Here is a 23,031-nt window from a genome sequence, read left to right as displayed (position 1 = left end):
TATTTTGGGTATAGGTTAGAGTGAATTGATAATCGACTGGTTTGTTAAATATTTAATTCCATTTTATCTATTTGTAAATAATATTAGGCTTAATTACTTTATTAAATCATTCAGATACAGATACCCTATGTACAATAAAACAACCTAAACAAAATATTTGACTATATAAAATAATAAGTGAGTAATTATAAGTAGGTAATCTCGTAAAACCTTTAGTTCATATAAATATCAACTAGAATGTTTAAGCTTCATCTCCGTTTATTCGGTTTGTCTCAATCTTTTTCCTCGCCTTGGCTAAAATCGCTTTTAGCTCAGTTGTCCTTACCGTTTGGAACTACAAGCCGAATTCATAAAAATACTAAGCAAGCAAATCTTTCCTTTAACTTACCCCACTAACAGATTTCTGAACTAAGAGCTGGGAATAGAGCCTATGTCCTTCTTTAGCACCACATATCTTTTCCAATTCAAATTTCTGCATATCGAATAGATGATACCCCGATAGACCCTTAAATTTGGCACAAATGTTTTCATCGAACTCTTTGGCCTTTAACCATTCTTGAACATCTTTGGAACTTGACTTTTGATTTATATACATTTCCGGAGTCGATTTAATATCCAGCACGGCTCTTTGTTTTTCCCTATCCCTTACTAGAGTTAACACGCTAGCCAATTCCTCCTGCATTTTATCACCCATTGATAAGGTTGATACTATAGATTGCCTGGACTGGGTTCTCTTTAAAGCGGGTGATTCTTCCAAGGGTTTTGGGGCTTCTAGAGGTATTGGTGGTGGTGCGGGAACTGATGGCGGAGGGGGTGGGGGAGGTGGTAATGCAGTGACTTTAATGGTTTTTTCCAAAACTGCAAAAATGCGGCGAAGTAATTTGGATCGCATATTTTTAAATGTTTTTCCAAAGCGACGAACACATGCGAGACAAAAACACAAGCTACACAGCAGGACTTTAATACAATATCGTAAAAAAAAAACATTACATTCGCTGTTAGTAATCAAACGATATATAAAAATATATATCTTATATACATATACATAACTTTGAAATAATATATTAATTCATAGAATATAGTTATTTTTGTTGTTTTCTTTATATAAAAATTTTATTCAATGTCCTATCCTCACCAAATAAATAAACACACCCGAATCGGAAATTAAACAAAAGGTACGATTGCGAAAGGTTGTTCATTCATTTGATGAACTTAGGAGCATTATAATATATACTATTCGCGCATACATGTGCAATATTCAGAAGAGATTCTATCCATTATACAATAAAAATTAGACTACAGTCAATTCATAAATTTTAGTAATCAAGGTAAATTTTAAGTCTTTAACATCAAACAGTTTTCGGTACACCACACGTAGATCAAACATGGAATAGACAAAATTACACAATAAGCATAGATTGTCTAAATTTAGAAATAACGGAATTCTCCTTTCTTACCGATCCTTTCATTTCTAATCATTTCAGCGGAGTTTTTCAAGGGTGGCCTATGGTCATCGCTGCTGCTTTGGCCAGCGTTATATCGACTAATCGGGGGTGAATCCTATTGAGAAAATTGTTTGGGTCAACGTAGGTTGAATTACACAGAACGAAGGATACCCAGAGTGCAAGTAGCAAAATAGTATATTTGCAAATGCAGAGGCGTGTGTAAAAAGAAAATGAGTGCATATTCAAAGACCTTTTACCCTTAACAACTTACATCCTTATCTGTAATTCTGCTACCATACTGTTGAGTATATAGCGGATTCATGGTAATGCTTACCATAGGCCCACTTGAATGATACTGTGTGACAATAGTATTGGGTACGTGAGCAATTTGTCCCTTGCTGTTTCTGGCTTTCCACCACTTCCGGCTGCTATCTAATATCTGAAACAAAACTCTTAATTCAGAAATACTTCGTGTTTCCCAAGATGTACCTCTAGAAACTCTCCTCTAACTACAGTCAACTCCTTGTCGTTGTTTGCCGTTCGTGGGTAAGTAACTTGGACGATGTGGGCTCCACGACTCTGCAAGTCCTCCAAAAACCTCTCCTGTCCACTCCCGAAGCCTCTTTCTTCACCCCCGTTTCTTTCTATCGAATCGGCTGAAATGTCACTTCTAGCGGTGCTCTCGCCTACTGGCGGCATTATGTCTCTATCAGAGTCGTCATCTTTATAGTGCTCTTCAGCTGGATATGGTTTATTTTCCGAATCAGGTTCATCCACTGGATACTCGGGAGACCATCCGTCCATGAAAACTGGATGATAAGCAGGCACGTGACCCCTGTACTGATCTCGAGGAATTAGCCAAGCGCTACCCAGAGAATGCCACAATTCTGTTTCTTTGCTTGTGACGCAATTCATTAACAAGTTTATCGCCTCCCTCGTAAGAACTGGGGATATAACGTTGTGCGGAATCTGCTGATCAAAGTAATGATCGTGGGAAGCTTCAACTATCAAAGCCAAAGGAGTGAAGAGAAAATGTACCAATTCGGGTGCGTTAGGGTCATGAATATGTGCTTTCAATTTAGCTAGAAGATTAAAAGACAACTTGAACTTCTGAAATATATCGACAAACTCTTTCTCAGGAGGCGGTCTAGATCTCATCGTTAGCATTCCATCTCCCATATCTCGTTTTTTATTCCTCCTAGTTTTTCGTCTTCTTTCCAGCTCCCGAACAGCTGCCGCTGCATGTTGGAGCCTAGCTATAAATTTCTCGATGTCATCGAAACAATGATTTAAAATGGTGACGTCCCTTTCGTATTTTTCACTCGTCGTGGAACTGGAATCGTCATTGTTTTCCGTCAATTCTGAATCTGACCGAATCATATAGTCTCTTGAATGGTCTCTAGCGGGGTTTATCACGTTCTGGGGTGGTTTGTGCGACGGGGGAGGGATGCTACTCTTGCGGCTTCGCGTTAAAGCTTTTCCGATCCTTAATTGTTTTAAATCCTCCGCTAGGTCTTGTGCTGATATACTTTGACACTGAGAATGGAAAGAAATTTAATAGACACTTTTAAATATATATATATATATATATATATATATATATATATATATATATATATATATATATATATATATATATATATATATATATATATATATATATATATATATATATATATATATATATATATATATATATATATATATATATATATATATATATATATATATATATATAATGTTGTAGTTTTTGATGATCTCAGGTGCGAGTATCTCAATAAAAATTGATAAATGTGATAAAAATAGAAATGAGTCATGTATTGCGAGGCTGCAAAGTAAAATCTGAATAAATCCCATGTAAAACGACAATTTATAGTTAAAACAAATATCAAATTTACTACCGACTACAAGTTAGACATAAAGGTTTTGACGTACCACGTTAAATTCGAAAATAAGGTTTCTTTGATTATGCCAAGAGTCGCGTAAAAACGAAAAATTTCGCACCTTAACACATGAATATGTTGTTACCACGGCGGTTTATTTTGATATAAAGTTAATTTTTATTTTATCGTTTTTTTTTCGGCAAAATTGAAGTGCCTAGAAAATTTTTATCAGTCCTAATTTATTATCGCAATTATTGTAAAATAACTGTTGAGATTGTCGAATTGTGATGTAGTCGAGGGTCGTTTAACGGGAACCAATTTAAACATTAAAAAAAAGACACAGAACGAAGTCGAAAAATAGGAAAACCGCGAAATTGTAAATTGTTACAGACGGTTAGGCTTTTCGTTCCGGATCTTATGACCTTGAAACAGACTTGATTTATGTTGCTTTAAGGTGTTATAAATTTTGCACCTGCGATTTGTGTTACAACGGGAAATTCTAATATTGTTTGGAAGAATCACGAAATGCCAGTAAAAAATTAAACAAAGGTGCGAATTTTATATCGCATTGCGTCTGAAATTTAAACGTAGAATGTACTGGCAACAGATTTATTTATAAATATTGGCCCCGTTTCTTTAACGCAGGTGTTTCGTAATTCCAGATCCTGCAAGCGTGTGAAGAATGCCTATTAACATTTTACTCATTGCAAATGCTTCCGTTTAGTTAAATATCTATACCCACGGATTTAAAAGATTAGAATAATTCAAATTTGCACGATAGATTTGAAAACATTTTTTTTTTCTATAAAGAAGTTCAAATAACTTAACGAGGAAAATTTCTGGTTATATATATATATATATATATATATATATATATATATATATATATATATATATATATATATATATATATATATATATATATATGTATATATATAATTAAAAATGATTGAAAAATCAAATCCTATCATGGTATAAAGACATTTTCTTGAATATTTCATGAAATTCAACCGACTTACCTGAAAAATGTGCATTTGCATTTCGGGAGAGTGTGGCGATTGACTCGAATCCGCTATAATGAAGACTAAGATGTTATTGTACATATCCATCGGATCTTGACTCATGAAAGCTGTCGGATCTTGAATAGCATTTGCGGGAAATCTTTCGACAACACTCTGAAAAGAAAATCCCATATGCAAAAGACGCGCATTGACACAATTATTTTTTTTGCATTGTAATAGATCAAAAAAGTCTGTAAAGTGTTTCTCATCTAACCATTTTTTTTGAAAAATGAGGTTCAAATAGATAGACCACAACGTTGAATACTGCAAGCTGAAGGATAGAGTATCCATTTAATTAATTTTTGATGAGGTACGTGATTAAATTATATTAAAAAATTAAATTTTGCGGACTAATGAGGATTAATTTTCGGGAAAAACTAATGCAGTTTAAAAAATAAATAGAGTCATGAACAATTTTTGTCCATTCTTTCGTGTCCAATAATATTTTCAAATCAAACATGATGAAATGGGGAAATCTCATTAGTTATTATAAGTTTCGTAGTTTTGGTTAGTTTCTGGTTATTTTCGTGAATTATAACGCCGACTGTTAACTTTTGACTAATTAAAGCAATCTGGTAAAAAGAAATTGCAAATGCATATATTTCTTATAGAAAAAAAGCAAAAACTTTAAGTGTCCATCTGCATTTAAAGACGGATTTAAAGCTTTTCACAAAATTCCGTCTTCAGGGTCTTCTGCTCGTAACTTTATTTTCAACAGAATATCTTAACAAAAGTCTGTCATAAGATACATATTACTATTTTTTGTTTAATTTGAATTTTTATAAAGGGTGCTTAAACATCTTAAAAGCCAGTTTTTTACAACTTGTATAAAATGTACCTGAATCCATTTGATTTTTTTAGTTCATCTAGATATATACGAGGGCAGCGACAAAATTTCCCAACCTGAATATGAAAGAAACAAAGTAGAGTAACAATTTTTTATTATTTTTCAATATAATCCCCCTTAACTTCAATACACTTATTAAATCTCATTATTAACAACCCAATCCCTTTAAAAAATATTCTTTTGGTTTGTCTGCAAAATGAGCTAAAACAGCCTCTTTTAACTCAACTTCGTCGTTAAACCGCAGTCCACGTAAGTCCTTTTTCAAATATCCAAACAAATAATAGTCGCTGGGCACCATATCTGGACTATAGGGAGGATGATCTATCTGTTGGAACCCACACTCTAAAATGGCAGCTTGTGCAACACCAGCAGTGTGGACAGGTGAATTCTCGTGCAAAATAAGCACGCCTCTGGTAAGTTTTTCTCTACGTTTTACAGGTTGCAGTCTCGCAATTTATGTAATAAATGTAATAATGTTGCGTAATATTTACCATTGACAGTGGTATTAGTTTCTTTAAAATCTATTAAAAGAATTCCTTCACAATCCCAAAAGAACGTGGCCATCACCTTTTTTGTTGACTGGCATACTCTGAATTTTCTTGGAGGTGCTTCATCCTTACGACGCCACTCCATTGATTCTTTTTTCGATAGAGGGTCGTAATAGAGAACCATAGTTTCATCTCCCGTCACAATAGTTTCTATCACAGGCTTCGGTTCCGACCCACAGTGTTCCAAAAAAGACCGCGCACACTCGACACGGTGTTGTTTTTGAATGGCCGAAAGGTTTTTAGGAACCCATCTTGCACTAACCTTATGCATACCTAAATGATCATGCAGGAATCTTAGTAATTTCTTAAAATCTTAACGTCGATCATTCATTGCCACCTCTTCCAGAATCGCAACAATATCTTCCGTTATGACCTCCACTGGTCGACCAGTTCTTGAATCATCTTCAAGAGACTCATTTCCCATTCCAAAACGTTTTGCCCATTCTTTCACTTCAGAATACGAAGAACTTTGGCCGTACACACCATCCAGCCTTTCTTTAATAATTTTATTTGCTAACCCTTCTTTTGTCATAAACTCGTCTATACTCAATTTGCGTTATTTGCGACTTTTTTTCGGACACGTTTAAAAAGCTGTCAATAAAAAACTATTTGACGCAAGACTTTATTTTTTTTTCGCAGCCTACTAAGATATATATTTAAAAGAAGACAAAGTTTTATCGTGATACTGGAGCTTCATCTATGTCAGGCCGGAAAATTTTGGCGCTAACCTCGTATTTTGCATATTTGCATGCACAAGTCATTTCAAAATTCCTTTTCGACAACCCCCATCTCCCCAACCAATATGACTTTACGGCGTTGACCAATAAACATTGCCGTCGACAGTTCATCATTTTCAACTGAAAACTGACTGAGGGACTGTCAGGGATCATGGTGATTAAAGGCTGCAAAGTTTTATTGGTGGTTTTGGAATGACTGCGCATTCCCAACAATTTTTGATTGGCTTCAAAAATGCCTATTGGCATAGGCAGGGCTTCTATACGTCTAGGAACAATATGTTTCAAACTATTTCACGGAACAATTATCGCAGTACTTTCATGAATAGCGTTTTTTTAGATATGTGTATTCATCCTTAGAAATAAAATCATAAGTCTGTAAGAGAGTCCGGGGGTAATTACATTTTCAAAAATTGAATACGGAAGAAAGAGGTTGGCTGGTACTTTCAAAGTTTTAAAATTTTCGAAAGATAAACGCTATATAATTTTATTTCTCTTATGCGCTTAAGTGCAAAAAATATTTAATCTCGTAGACTAAATAACTAAATGCAAATATTTATTTAATTAACAGATTTCTCCAAAACTGCTTTTACATTTTTTAGCAGAAATATGTAGTTATTGTATCCGTATTCTACAAAACCAAATTAATTTCACATATGTTAACCGTTCGTGAGAATGTTGCTAATGACCTAGAAATCGTTAGTGGTAATTAACGAATGTTGTTATTGTTTCAAGAAAATATGTAATTACAAACTTTTAAAATGTTTTCAAGTTTTAGCAGGGTTCTCTGGAAAAGTCAGGGAACGGCCTCGAATTATCTAAAAGTCAGTATTTATGCAATCCCGTTTTCTGAAAATTTTCAAATATTTTGTTTGTTGTATTTTTGGCTTCTTTTCGTACTGTACTTTTATTGCAAAAGTAAGCAGATCACTATAGCTATAACTCCTTGTCTTATTCAACGCAGAAAATGACTTATTGTTTTATTATTATTTTTTACAAATCAAAGAAAAATATAGTGACACTTTTTACAAAACTTCTGGATTCCTCCTTCGAAACGTCAGCAATTTCGACTCAGCAAAAACCCACCCAGGAGGAATCCAGAAGTTTTGTAAAAAGTATTACAGTAGTTTGTTTGAAAAATTAAAAAATAGTGACATTAGAGGTTTACTGAAAACCCGAAAATGTGAGAGAATTTCTTAATCGTGCCGTTTCGGTTGTTAATTGGGCAAAAAACTAAGTGCACTCACCCCTGATTCGTCCATTATCAACACCCAAGGATGATCCAGACAAAGTTGCATTTTCTGCGACCATATTCCATTCGTCTGTTCCATTTGTCTCAACCTCCTCATCCCGTCGAGAGGATAAATAATCCCAGTTTCTTGCGACACGCTAAACGTTGCCAAATGTTCGATAATATGTACTGGTGGTTTTCCCGAATCGTCCCTAAGGTCTCTACCCCTGTCCCGATCCAAGTCCCTATCATCCCTCGAGTAGCCGTTGCGATATGCCATCGTGTTAATTTTCTTTGTTCCGCTTCAAACGTACTCTTAGTACTAAAACGGAAACAGTTACAGTAATAATATGTTTTTGTATGCAGAAACTGTTGCCGTTTAATCAAACTGACGCGACGCTGTTGAATTAGAGGTGTAATTTTTTAATAAAATTATTTACTAACGCTTTATATAAAGATATGACGAAACCGATATGAATTTGATACAAGGAAAAAATATCCTGCGCCATGATTAGATTATTGGATTACATTATCTATAATATAATTTTTGACGATGCGCGGTAAACGTTAAAAAATCGATCATTGGTATTGGGATATACCGATACATGCGGCGTATTTGATTGCATTGCTAATCTTCGTTAAATGCCCTTTTATAAATCAGAGAAACTTTACCGTACAAGAAGCAAAATCGAATTCTTAAATTATAATTATAAAGCTATTAGAATAAAATTGGAAAATAACTTATACGCGCCACACCCTCAAACATCTAAGAATGGAATGTGAAGAATGAGGTAAGAATTCAAAGTCAATTGAGGCAACGAATACGTTTAAGGATTTCTTGCATATTTGTTTGCGCGAATCACAGCGTCTCATTATAATAGTATATCCATCAACAAGTGGGTGGATAGGTAATTATTTAGTAAACTGAACAATAAATATGTCGGTCAATATAAATTGATCGAAACCCTTACAACTAAAGCACTTCGCACACATTAATTGTTTAAATATGTGTATCTAAAGCCACCGTGGCGAAATGAACATATTATTAACAATACCTAGTAACAGTAAATTCTTATTTGGTTACTGTAGAGAGTTAGCGGTTATACTCCATCAACACTAAAAATCGACTGCCATACTTATGCACCCGTTCACCAATTTAGCGGCACAAAATACACTTTTACACTAATTTTAAAATTGCATATCAAATGTACACAGGTACATTCGGCATTGAACACTTTTGCTTGCTCGCCTCAACTGACAGGTAAGAAAACAGATTACTGCAAAGCACATGCGTGGAAAAATGAGAACGTTTACCTGTACGATACCGTACCTGGTCAGGTTGTTTCTGAGTTTACCTGGTGGTACCGCCTAGTCGTATACAGGTACTACTCAAAAATAACCCGGTAAATTTCGCCGTAGAATTTTTATCCGATTGCCTAGACCACTTTTCTCTAGGTACTGCTTATCATTTATGCATTTGTCCGAAAAACAGTGTTATTAAAAATATCCACACTAATCTAGATGACTATAAAGTTTGATCTGTAACTTATATAGTTGCTGGACTGACTTCGAACAAAATTCTAAAGCTTTTTAAAAATTCCTTAAATGAATAAAGGTTCTTCTAAGTTGCTAGTGGTAGGACCTACAAAATCTTTAGTATGAGCGAAATGTTTTAACACTGAGCGATTCTATTAACCCCAGTCAATAGAACTTTTTCAATTATGTATAGTAAGTTTGGGTGAAATATGGGAAAAAAAATTACTAGAAAACCTTTGTAAATTTATTGAAAATGTAAGTTAAAAGGCATACTCTGACTTTTAATAAAACAGAATCAGATATAAGCAAAGGCATGTGTGTTATTTGACTGTTAAGATTAATTTTTTTAAACTATGTTCCCTGACAAATTTGGCCTTTCAGGTGTTACAAAACCGCCTTTATGATTTTAAAAGTTTTAAAAATAATAGTTTCTAAAAGTAAACAAAGTATTAGTATATTTTGCTTTAAGTGCTTGGACGCCCGTGAGGGCGCCCCCCTTTAATACCAATACCAATACCAATACAATATATTTTGCTTGCGGTAGTTCTGCCTTTTATAAAAAAGTAGGATTGGATTGCGAAAACTGTTTTCTAACAAAAACAGCCTTCAAAAATTTTGAAAAGAGGTAGTTAATTCAAGTTCCTAATGGCAAAATTAATATTTTCATTTATTGTCAATATATATCAGAACTTTAGCAACAGAAAAACGAAATATTCCTATAATGTAGGTTAATACAACTTATTTTATTTCGAATTAGACGCGCGCCATCTTAAGTCGATTCATGGATTTGGAATTGAAAAGTTGCGAGTTATAGTATTGATTCGACCTTTGATACCTAAATTATGTAGCAGATGTCGCCACAAGCTTTAAAATGAGTGATAGTTTCACGGTAATTTTTGTGGTAAGTCAGAAGTGACATCTTGTGGAAAAAGGTCCAGGTAGATGGTTTTCTAAAGAAACTTTCACAGGCTACTGTAAAGCTATTTACAAACCTGGATTCTTCCTGCGTCGGTTATTTATAAATGAAACTTGCTGAGGTTTCGCCAAAAATCCTGTCGACTTCTTCAGAACTTAATAGAAACGGTTTCAGTTAAGTTCTGAACTGAAAATTAAAGTTTCTGTTAAGCTCGGGAGAAGCCAAGAGAAAATTTGTAAATTTATTCTTTTAAACACCTCATTTCTGTTGTTTACTGTCATAATTTGATAGCTTCGCTTATCCAATTTATAACTCCTTTTATATTCTTTTAAAAAGTAAATAAAAGACATTGACTTAAACACCTAAGAATTTATTTAGGACATATATAAGTCTTGCATTTTACAAGTAGTCATTTTAAAATCTTTTACAGTCTGGCTTCTGTAGTCTAATATGTGTACCTTTTTAACTCAGATTTTAATGCCTAGTTTCCTTGGTCATGTTCCCACTTTCTATCCATTATTTTTAATAATATGTATAATAATAAAAAAATAAAAATGACTTTTTACTCTGATTTTTAAACCCGTTTTTCTAACTCGGATTTCCTAATAACAATTTCTAGAAAATAACCTGATTTTTTTAATTTTGGTCATGAATTTTATGGATTCTAAAAAAGAGACCTTGAGGTTTTGTTAAAAACACAAATATTGGGGAAACTGATCTGTTTTATCGATTAAAACATCGATTTACTACAAACAAAAACATGAGTCAGTTTTTGACCCTAAAAATTAGGAAAACCATACCTTTTTTTATTAAAAATAAAAAATGTGTGTCGGGGGAACAGAAATAATGGATAGAAAATTAAAACAATTGTCAAGAAAAATAGACAAAAAATCAGAGTCAGAAAGTTGCCCATGTTAGTCTCTATACAAATTTTACAAGTAATAATAAATGTAAAGGCACATATTTATGCGATAGTGTGGCCCGTAAAACTATGGTGCAAGTTATTCTTAACATGAAATTAGTATGGCCATTAACAATATGCTCGCTACACTATTATGCACCTTTCTGTTTAGTACCTGCGCTAATACCTTATACACTAATTAAAAATCACAATAATATTTATCAAAACCCTGAAAGTGCTTCCCAACTGCCAATAGTACAATCTATTGAAACTATTCTGCAAAACCAAAAAACAAATCCTACAATATTACATGCTAATATAGGAAGAAATGAACGTATGGCCTTCAGCAAAAGAACAAAAGATGGGAAATCACCCCCAAAAAAACTTAAGTATTATTAGTTACATTTACAGTAGAACAACTAAGTTCAATAAATAATCATTGTACAGTATTCTGCCGAAATTAAATAATTTATTCTGCTGCGCGCATTAGTCAATATGTAAAAAAATATTAAAATGTTCTGTAACAAATCATGATTTGATTATAAATATTATAAGGCTTTACATTTTTTGTTTCTTTTATCATCCTTTATACCTAACTCTCATTTTTAAAATTTTTCACATACTGACTGGATAAATTATATTTAAACTATCTTTCACGGGATAGCTTTAACATATAAATCTTTGGTAAACATTCTGGAACCCAGACACTGACATTTTTGACATAAAATTGTCTCAAACTTTGCCTCACCAAGGAAAACGACCATACTGATTGATCGGATATTATTTATAATACTGACCTAACAGTACTTTGCCAGCACATGAGCAATTTTCCAAAGAGTATACGGCAACTTAACCTAAGAAAACTTTGACTTTCGCTAAGGAACCAGAAAAATTACCATTCCAATTAGAGCTGCTACAGTTGGAAAACAAATATTAGATCCTCACAATGAAAGAAATACGGACAGTTTTACATTAATATGAAATATCTTTAATGGTTACACAGCCTTTTGTCCAACAGAAACGACTAGAATGGAACTTTATGGCGACCTTGGCGACTACACATTGTCTGAAGTAGATCTCATATTAGAATTTCGCATCTTTATAAGTGAAATTCTAATTTAAAAAGGGGAATATGTAACACAACTATACACTGTCGTTTTTCAAACGGATACACATTGTCTTTTGTCCTTACAAACTCAAACACTGCATCCTTCTGATACTTCATCAGTCGGCTGCTGGCTCCATCGACACTGAAGATTATTATTATTATTACTACTATCACTACGTAAACTCTGTTCTAATTCTAACAGTTGTCCCATGAAATTCAGGTTTGGCGAAATAATAGGCCTTGCTTCTTTCACTTTCTTGTAAGCCTCCACCATCGACAGGTGTTTGTACTTCATAATGTACGCAATGGCGATGGTAGCACTCCTAGACACGCCAGCCTGACAGTGGACCAGAACTCTAGATCCGTTTTTTCTCGCTTGTTCTGCAAAAGCAAATAACATTAGAAATTCATGTTTATCAAATTCGTGTTACGTAACAAAAAGCTCAGTTATGTTGACGTGGAATTTTGTTCGTATCAAACTCGTTAAAGTGGCCTGCATAATTTATTAGAAATCAATAATTTCGTTTCATGCGGACTTTCATGTAAATCGATATGCAAATACAACATATACAGGGTGATACTCACATACAAAAAAAAACGTCGCATTTTTTTAATGAAACCCGCTGTATATCTGCGTATTTAGATTTCAACAATATTTTAGTGTAAATACAGATGACGCTTGTGGTCAAGATATCTCCGTCAATAACGGATTTTTAAATTATTTTTAAAGAACGAAAATGATATTGAGCATTTCATTTAGAATAAAATTTACCGCGGGTATCTATATATAGAAATATAATATATAAAGGAATGGTCATTTTAAAAAATGCCTTAACATGATTACTCAAAATTTCAAAAATTTCAGTAAAACATTTTTAGATCCACTCTGTATAGAAATTGTATTAAAAAATTAAGTTATATCGATTCTTGATTCGAAAAAGTGTAGCTCGTGACGTCAGTAGAAAAGCAACAATCCACTTTTATTATTACTTAGCGGTTGGGTATAAATGTAAGCAACATATTTGCGTAACAATATTTTAATGTAAATAGGAAGCTAGAAGGCTATACGGGTTGCCTAACAACTGAACTAGCCGCGCGCGGATACCTATATTTGTGTAGCATTGCTCAGTATACGTTAAACTCTAAATATACACCAGGTTCAAATGGGGTTGATCCGTTGCAAATGTCTATAAAATTCTGACCCAGATGAGCAACAGGCAACACGCGGAGAGGGGGACGAATATGACTCATAACCCAATGTAAATCCGAATACACCGGAGCAGTTTATTTTAAACCCGCACACAGGGCCGTATTTACTTCGATTTAACGAAACTTTCTTAATATTCTGGTACAATAAATTAAATGAAATAATTTTCTAAATATTTTAATAAGCGGATCAGTTGGATTAGATGGATTATTTTATTCAAACGAAATGTTTATTTAACATTTATTTCTACAAAAGATACTATCTTTATAGGACAACGAGTTACTAGAATTCTTTTTGTGAAAATAATATGCAATAATAATAAGACGTTTTAATTTGTTGATTCAGGTATTTTAAGTATTTCTTAATTTTTGATTTTTCTGTAGGCGCTTGTGTTTCTTGTTAATTTGAAATGAAGTATTGATTTGATTTTAATTATGCAAATTTCCAAAATGCTTTAAACGCTACGTAAAAAAAACAATGATAAAAATTATGAAACTTTTCGAACTATAAGCAATTTCTGCTGAAGCCAATAATGCAATTGAATTTCAATTCCCCCGCATATTTTGTCGTCGGAAAAGATCGCATTAAGATTAATGGAAGCACCTACATGTAGGGCATGGAAGAATGACTCAAAACCGATAAGTAAACTATTACACGCGGCCCCAATTTTATTTGTAGGGTAGTATAATCTAGTTGATAAGCGTCCCCAAGTGACTAATACGCGTTAGTGTGCGAAACAGTGTAACCGACAAATACTTACACCTTGATAAGCTATCGACAAATATAAACGAAAACGCCCAAATGTGCATATGTTTGTTTAAATAAACAGAATGCCTAGATTTTCGGAAATACCTTCCGTTACACAGGGTGTTTCGGTTTTTTTGTAGCAATTGCTATTCCACTATACGCAGATCAACAAATGTTTAGTGTTACTTTTAAAATATTTCCGGAATCCTAAATAAACAGTTATATAATGTTGGTATGGTCTGTTCATAGATATAAGAAAGTGACCAATTGCTTTTGAATAAGATTATCCAAGGGTGGTCATTAACATACAATGCAACAAGATTATTACCTAAAGTTTCGGAATTTAAATTCAGGTAAAATTGTGGTCCGTAATAGAAAATAATTTTATACCTACCTGTGTTTAATATTCTTTGGTTTGGTATACTACTTAGTTTAAGTTCATTAGTAATCATTTTTATTTCATGTGTAATACAGCGTGTGTTGAATCGTGTACGAATTATGCAAAATATGTGCGAGTCTAGTGTATCTCAGGAGATGCACCCCCCCCCCCCAAATGTAGAAAACACTATTCTATTGAGACTAAGGAAGTTATAAACAATGTTTATTTGGCTCTTATTGAACGTGGTGCCCGCAAGCAAGCATCTTTAGAAGAAACATTGACGAAAATTAAATCAACTGTATGGAAAATTGTGAATAATCCCATTCCAGCGAGGAAAAAAAGAAGCGATGCTGACGTTTTCTCGAGTGTAGGTGAAAGTGATCAAGATATAATACGGCTTAAAATTTACCAGTTATAAGAGGAACAAAGCGTGCCTACATTAGATATCGTAATTGAAAAAGATGAAACCGGTGTTAAATGTGGCAGAACTACCTTATGGGAGTGTATTCAACACATGGGTTTTAGATTTAACAAAACTGAGAAAAGGCAAGTTTTAATGGAATCTTTTAGAATTCGGAAATGGCGACTGGAATATCTAGAAAAATTTAGGATTTACAGAGAACAACAAAGGCCAATTATTTACTTGGATGAAACCTGGTTCGACACTTATGTTACCCCGGAAAAGGGTTTGGTTGACTCAACTGATTCCAAATGGACTTTCTCTATGTGCGAAAAATATTAAAGATTCTTCTCTGGATTACCATGAAGAGACACCACCGCTGATTTATTTGAAAGTTGGTTTAAAAACAAACTAGTTCCAAATATTCCTCCTAATAGCGTCATTGTAATGGACAATGCAAGTTATCACAGTAGATAGTTGACTAAAACCCCTTCCTCATGTGACACAAAAGCAACAATCCAAAACTACATGTATAATGGCATTTATTTTCACGAAGATTATACCAAAAAGCAATTAATTGAGGTTCTACAAAGCTTGAACCTACAAAAGGAATACGTCTGTGATAATTATGCAACAAATCTATGGCATACAGTTTTAAGGCTTCCACCTTACCACTGTATATTTAATCCCATTGACCATGTTTTGGCACCAACTGAAATATGCCATTGGTCGTAACAATGTTTTTCCCCGTATTAACTCTAATGTCATCAAAACTTATAGAAACCGAAGTTTTTAACATCCCTCCACAAAGTTGGACAAATTCTGTTAAACATATAGATATAGATAGATAGATAGATAGCGATAGTGATACTGATATATTATGTAATAATTTTAAGTAATTTAAGTAGGTAATAAAAATAATTCGTAATTTTATTTTAGATTTAAACATAAATACATACATAAATAAATAAATATTGTTTAGTATCTTTCCTAACAAAACCCCAAATAATTAAATTCTAAGCAAAGTACGGACCTGTTCGGCCATATTTCATTCTTACAGCTTGCCCGTGGCTTTCCTTAATTCGTCACTTTCTTATATCTATGAACAGACTTTACCAACCATTAGACTAGATGTGGGAAATCTTTAAAGAAAAGTGGTACGCTGCTACTTTTTTTTTAAAACTTAGTTACTGTTAAGAATTTTGGAAGAATCAACGCGTTTTTGACTTAACTAGCAATTTCTCGTTTGATCCATGATGATCCTCAACACTGTCATATCGAAAACTACAAATTATACTGAAATTTGTTCAGTGACGTAGACCAAATTGCTAATTATCTCAAAAACTGTCCGTCACATCCAAAATTTGTGATGAACCGAACTGATTCCTGTTCTAAAGGAAACAAAACGCAGTTACTGATACACCCTGTATGTTATATACGTAAAAAGCACCGGATAAAAGGACCAATTCAGCTGCTCTTACAGTATGTCGGATCCTTTTTTATAAAGTGTCCTGCGAGATTATACGGGGTTAGTCACTGAGTAAACGCCCATATGTGTATTTTGGCAGAAGAATAACGAATACAGACAATGGCGCTTAGTCATACCTTTTAGGGTTTGCCATAATAGAGTGAAGAGCAAGAAAAACGTTTGAGAATCAACCGTTATAAAAAAAATTTTTAAACTTCTAACGCGAGCGTATATATAAACCAGCATTGTTTTGTCCGAGTGTAAGTGTTAGATAAATAAATTATTATTGTTGGTTTTAGTTGGAATTCTGACCGTGCTGGTTGGGATTTTCCGAGTTCCGATGATCTCAAACATGAAGAATGCGCTTTATAGCACACTTTGCTTCCAGTGGTTTGTATATGACGCGTCTACATATGGAACCCTTTTTAATTAAGAATTTCATGGAAAAGGGGTTATTTTTCATAAAAAAATGCGGGTGGTTCGATATGTGATATCGACGCATATCTTTTATATATCCACAATTCCTGTCAGAATTTTTATAATATATAACACGTTATAAGGAAAAACAACCACTTAAAGCTAATTTTATTATTCATTATTGCCATGCAAAACGTAATATATACATCTGCAAATTTTATCATATATTCATTTAAAAAAAGGCGATATCGGTTTTACGTCAGGTGCTTTGGAAATGAAATAAGAACATTCTCAATTTTATTAAATTTCTGCGATAAAGACGAAAAACACGGTTTTCAAACTAAAAAAATTCAAATAATGTTTACTTTTGATATCTACTGATGTCGGAGGTTTTGAACAAATCAATTAACTAGACACGGCCAGTATTTTGTTAAAATATATGATTAATTCAAATAAAAATAATACGAATAATTCACATACATCCCCGGACTATAAAATGGGCATCCCTTCCGCTTGACTACCTGTGAAAAGGGCCGAGGTAAGAGGATGAAATCAGTTCCACAAACGAAAACCGATCGAGATTCAAATTAAATGACGTTCGAAGCTTTCGGTGAAGCCGAATTCCAGGTATGGTCTCTTCATACATATAAGAAAAAGCTAATAATAATTAGAACAGGCGATGATAGCGATAGTGATACTGATTTATTATGTGAATAATTTTAAGTAATTTAAGTAGGTAATAAAAATAATTTGTAATTTTATTTTAGATTTAAACATAAATAAATAAATATTGTTTAGTATCTTTCCTAACAAAACCCCAAATAATTAAATTCTAAGCCTTACAGCTTGCCCGGGTATTTCCTTAATTCGTATTAGTTAGTCACTTTCTTATATCTATGAACAGACTTTATGAGAAAATACTGTTAGCAGATTGTGCGTTACTCGACCGGTCTTGTGGAAACAATAAAGATAATTGCGTAACAAATGTGCCACTGAGGAAAATTTCATAAAAAAACGGTATATTGGCAACGACGCTGATTCGATCCGTAAAATGAGTCAGAGGATCTGGTTGAGTGCAGCGCCAACAGAAACATAAACGGTGTTGAACGTTCAACGGCCCTCGAGTATGAACAATGATGCCCGATGAGTAATATTTAGTGGCTGACTCAAAACACAAGGCCGTTTCACAAGCTTTCTGTATACAAACCATTCATAAGGACGCATTACGCGCTAAGATGGACACGTGCAAACAACACTGATTGCACGATAGATTCTTGTGATTTACATTTTCCATTCAAAAAATTTCCCCACTCCCGTTTGCGATGTTTCGACAAATTATTATTATTTTTTGCTTTATTTTAAGGGTTTACATGCCAAGTAATTCGCTAGATCGACGGAAATACCGGTTCAGAAGATATTAAAAATGTTATACCGATAGCTAAATAATTACAAGCTCCTATAGAATTGACTTTTTAATTTAACTGTCCTTCTGTGTACGTACTCTGTTTTTGTTTGTTTTTCGCGCAACCGCGTATAAACATTACCTCGATGTACGGCTTTCTCTTTAGTTATTTCATTGCACTTTCGTCTAAAACTATCTATGCCGCTTAACTTTAACAAAAGAATTGAGAAAAACGCAAGTTTTTTTTAAACGACTATATGTATACAGGGTGTTATTTAATAAGTGTCCGATATTTCACGGTATGATTTGTAGAGTATTTATAACAAAGTTCCTACTGGGTGGGACAAATTTTTATCTCTGTTTTTTCTGCTAATTACCTAAATATTTCCGAATGAAAATTGGTACCTGTAGTTTTTTTTTACATGAATTGGATTGCATTTGGGAAAGAAAATTAATTCTCAATCATTTTTTAGTATTTTTAAGGTAAAAAGTTTGTGTAAAATTGTTGTCTGAAATGCTTGGCGTTCGATATACAGAGTGTGTTATTTTCATTTTTAGAGGTTGGATATTTCCAATATTTATTGTTATTTAGCGCTGCTTTAAAATAATTTATGTCGATCAAAGAAAGTTATTTTACAAATTGTTTCATGTGTTTGAAAACAAAGGCCTCCATTACTTCAAACCAAAATGTTTCGAAAACCGTTGCTCCTAACAACTTCTAATAAAAGGACATTTTTCAAGTAAAAATGATTAAGGAATTCATTTTCTTTCTCAAAAATATTACGCAGGGTCGTGTAAAAAGTCATTAGCGCCGCAAATATTTAGGAGCTAAATTAAGAGCAAATTTAAATTTCTTATGTCAAATAACCCTCAGCTACCAATTTTCTTTTAGAAATCGGCAATACTATGCCGAAAAAATAAAAATTAAAATAGAACTTTGACACCCACCCTGTATCTTGAAAACGAAATATTTAATTTTTATTTAAAAAAATTTAATTCAACTTTAATTTAATTTTTAATTTTAATTTAATTTAATATTTCACCCTGTGAAATATTGGACACTTTTGATACTTGATATCAGCGTATGTTCTAAACGTCTTAACTTTTTAGATACAGATAAAGTTTTCAGGAATGTTTTTTAATATTATCTAAGAAAGGGGTATTTTGAGGTGCGCCACACTTTTTCTTATTTCCAGTGGCGTCCGTCCGCCATTTTCATAGCGTATTTTTTAGGAAAAAAAAATGGTACGTTCACTGACGTTGTTTCAGATGACTAGTATATATAGTATAGTCAATTCTGCATAAAACTCAGTTTTTACATTTTTCTTGCAAAATACATCGTTTCTGATTTAAATAATTAATTTTATGCATTAAAACCACTCTGTATCTCAAAAGTTGAGACGTTCCTATGATTTCTTTTTGCCAATTTGCTTCAGTATTGACATAAAGTTACGGAACACCCTGTATATGAGACCGGACACGCAATATCGGTTTTGTGTGGTTTGTTTGATTTCCTGGTCGAGTTTTTGAAGTTAATATAAACAGGAAGCAGGGCTTAAAGCAGTTTCCTGATTAATACGTAAATCACGTGGAGCCTGGCGATCGACTTTCTTGCGTTTAAAATTATCTGGAATTTTGTGTCAATTCCGATAAACTCGTTTCCGATACGATAAGCACAATAAATTTCATTCAATTCAAATTGTTTTGAAGCCGATGATGAATTTGATGTAATATAATAAACTGAACGAAACGGTTTCTAACAAATTTATTTCAGTCGGAGGAGAAAGTATGTGCCACGACAGATTTTTACATACTTTTCTGAAAACGTATACTTAAATAACTGCCGGTACCTCCCATGTTGTATCAGAAATCTTTATAATTAAAATTGTTTCTATATTCTATTTTCGTAACACTTTTTTCGGTTTTTTGGGCACTACTTTGCAAAAATAGAGACGATTTAATTTTAATTTTTCGAAATAGAATCAGCTGAATTTTATCTAATTGTTTTACAACTCATTTGCAAAACATTTTTAAACGGAAATTTAGTATTAAAAATATGATTTCAGTGCAAGTTAAAAAATTACTGCAGCAACAACGTTACAAAAAATTGTTAAACAATATATTTGTTAGATCTATTTTGTTTATTGCAAAAGTGATGAATTATGGCCACTTTAACGTATTTTCCGAATATCATATTTGAACCCTATGAATCTATAATAGAAATAGTGGTGGATAAAAAACTTTAACCTCATACATAGAATGGACGCGAATATATCTGAAAAAATCGTGTGCACTATTTGCCTGAGCGTACTATACATAAGGACTGTTTAAATATTTACCGATTTACATAGAAAATGATTTATGAATGCCGTTATCAGTTTTCGGTTTGAAAAATTTTAACTATAATACTCCTCTACGTGCGATTGTAAGTACGGAAAAATTCGAAGCTAGTGTAGGTACAAACCCTTTTTTTATTCTTAACATCTGCCGCCCTTCTAGGTCTTGAACGGATAATAAAAATAAATATCTTTCCCGCTGTTCAAAAATTTCACGCCACGGTTTTAATTGTTGAACGCGACTAACAAAAAATTAATAAATAAATGGAAATCGATTCAAAACTTACCGATAAATTCGAAAGCTTCTTCGAAATACTGTTTGAGGTTCTGATGTCCCGAGTCTGTTGCCGGTATTTGTTTATAAGTGATACCGCATTCTTCGTGGTACCCGGGCAGTTGTGACGTCACATTCAAGACGCAGGTGGTACCCAGTCCTTGTAGACAAGAAAGGTCGGCAGCATCCTGCGAGAATATATACGCGTTTAAAATGAATGGCCACAAAAGGCTTTTGGGCGAGCGTTTCGTTTAAAATAACTAAGTTGAAAAATTTTGTTGCCGACATTTTTACAATTTATCGAAACGATTTCTTCGTTGTCGCGGTTAATTAGATACGAAGTATTTGCTTTTACTGAGAGAATGTGAAAGTACTTACTTTGCTATTGCCAAGGTACAAAAAAGGTAGAACTTTCGAGGCAGGGTAAGAGTCGACGTCTGCTAGTGCTGGGCAAGATGCTGAATTCGCGATGCCCCGCCCTGAAAGACCGGCGGTTAGCGTGTCCTCGCATAGTTCTTTGTGTTTCCGGTGAAACTCTCTGTGGCCTCCTGGCAAAAAGAGAGAAACATTCGTTAATAAAATTTTAGTAGTACGAAAGATCGGGTAATGCAAAATTTACTAACTTGCCTAGTGCTACAAATAATATTTCTGGTCCAATATAGCATTTGAAAAAATTATAAAGTTTATTTTGCGCCACTACAAGCCATTGACATTTACAAATTGAGCCAAATTTAATATGTCCTTCTGGCAAAAAAAAGAAGCAGATTCGTTAATATCGTTTAATACAAAATTAACTAACTTGCCCAGTGACAAAAGATAACATTTCTGCTCTAATATAATATAATAAAAATTTTGAAAAATTATAAAGTTTATTTTGCGCCAAATTTAGTGTGGCCTCCTGACAAAAAAAGAGAAAGATTCGTTAATATCGTTTTATACAAATATTACCAACTTACCTAGCGACAGAAGATAACATTTCTAGTCTAATATAATATAATTAGAATTTGAAAAAAATATAAAGTTTATTTTGTGCCACGATATGACATTAACCCTTACAAATTGAGGCAAAGTTAATGTTGTTTTCACTCATTTCGTTTAAGTTTTTATGGAGTTAAGCCGGAAAAATGTTTTTTGTTACACTTTTGTAATGAATGAATTAATAGCGGGATTTATTTATACGACACACTGAAAGCCTTGTTCGATTTTATTATTTATTATTTCTAAACAATACCTAGGATTAAAAAGATTAAAATCGCGTTACTATATAGAAATGTATAGATGATAAAAGAAAGTCTTTAACCGACTCATTCGGCTGTGTAATATAGTTTCACAGGAGAAATGGATTTTTAATAACAAATTGTCACCAAGGCGCACTTAATAAAAGGGCTGACTCACTTAAAGTAGGTATATTGATATTCAATTAGGGTAGAGCGTTTGCAGGGTGAATCACTCCCAAAAATTATTATTAGAAGTTACAAAATATGGTCGCATCCGTTGAAAAACTCGTTAATGCCGTTCGGTTTGACTTTCTCGCTTCGGAGGGTAGAAAATGACGAAAATCGACTAAACGCTTACACCCCTTAGAATATACCGGAACATACGCTTTGAATAGCTATAGGCACCAGTGGTGTTCTAATGATTCATGCTACTCTAATAAGGGGTAAGTTCAATGGGTTCGTGAGTCATAGCCGTTGAGATGAGGGCTTACACAACGATTCATAATTTTGACAGTTGGGCCACGTTTTATGACGTCACCCGCGAATTTTAAAACGCGGTATCACCTAAGGAAGGCAACACTTCGATTGATTACAGATTACGTTATGTTTAAACAAACGTAGCCAATTAGTGACGCGTTTTAAAATTCTACGAACTACTGAAACTGGACTGAACTAAACATATAACGAAACGACCATTTATTTTATAAATGCGGCGATATTTAAAACCCTAAATTTCGTATTCCACAATCCTCGATCATGGCAACAAGTCGTGGCCATACAAATGGTATTCATATTAGGTACATATTTGAATACAATCATGTTAACCGGCGAAAAGCATTTAAATTTTAAGTAACTTCAATTACAATTTTTAATTTAATTTTTGTCCAAACGGGATTTGGAGATTTTCCTTTTGTGACGCAGACTATCACCGAATGTAGTAAAGTATACGTATATATACACATCATATTACTCAT

At 33.4% G+C, this 23,031-nt stretch overlaps 2 protein-coding genes across 3 annotated transcripts in view; both read right to left on the bottom strand.

The window, feature by feature from the left end:
• Positions 1-63: 63 nt before the first annotated feature.
• LOC132695651 (epidermal growth factor receptor kinase substrate 8-like protein 2) lies at positions 64-9,014 on the bottom strand. Of its 2 annotated transcripts, none has more exons than XM_060660037.1 (8): positions 8,805-9,014; positions 7,766-8,071; positions 4,348-4,503; positions 1,935-2,981; positions 1,717-1,884; positions 1,458-1,560; positions 389-858; positions 64-334 (listed from the first exon to the last, which is right to left on the bottom strand). In XM_060660037.1, the coding sequence occupies exons 2-8, from the start codon at positions 8,027-8,029 to the stop codon at positions 242-244; spliced, it is 2,301 nt and encodes a 766-aa protein (XP_060516020.1). In that variant the 5' UTR covers positions 8,030-8,071; positions 8,805-9,014; the 3' UTR covers positions 64-241. The 2 variants fall into 2 exon arrangements, with proteins under 2 accessions (XP_060516020.1, XP_060516021.1); XM_060660038.1 differs by having other exon boundaries at positions 65-334; positions 1,780-1,884.
• A 1,540-nt stretch (positions 9,015-10,554) lies between these two features.
• Positions 10,555-23,031, bottom strand: part of LOC132695713 (dual specificity protein phosphatase 10-like) — a 28,514-nt gene continuing 16,037 nt past the window's right edge. Inside the window, exons 3-5 of the mRNA XM_060660151.1 lie at positions 21,219-21,388; positions 20,854-21,028; positions 10,555-12,591 (exon numbers count right to left, since the gene is read on the bottom strand). Of these exons, the coding sequence (XP_060516134.1) occupies positions 12,299-12,591; positions 20,854-21,028; positions 21,219-21,388 (638 nt within the window). The 3' untranslated portion in view covers positions 10,555-12,298. The remainder of the gene's footprint in view (positions 12,592-20,853; positions 21,029-21,218; positions 21,389-23,031) is intronic.

This window comes from Cylas formicarius, unplaced genomic scaffold, assembly GCF_029955315.1.
Source record: "Cylas formicarius isolate icCylForm1 unplaced genomic scaffold, icCylForm1.1 PGA_scaffold_12__32_contigs__length_19106922, whole genome shotgun sequence".
NCBI lineage: Eukaryota > Metazoa > Arthropoda > Insecta > Coleoptera > Brentidae > Cylas > Cylas formicarius.
The sequence above is the reverse complement of the archived record's forward strand: the minus strand, read 5'-3'. Positions and strand labels throughout refer to the sequence as shown.

Coding starts and splice junctions, on each gene's coding strand:
- LOC132695651 (XM_060660037.1), bottom strand. CDS start 8,029: ATGGCATATCGCAACGGCTACTCGAGGGATGATAGGGACTTGGATCGG. Junction 4,504..7,765: donor TGATAATGGACGAATCAGGG/GTGAGTGCACTT, acceptor TTTTCTTTTCAG/AGTGTTGTCGAAAGATTTCC. Junction 1,561..1,716: donor GCAGAATTACAGATAAGGAT/GTAAGTTGTTAA, acceptor TTTTCTCAATAG/GATTCACCCCCGATTAGTCG.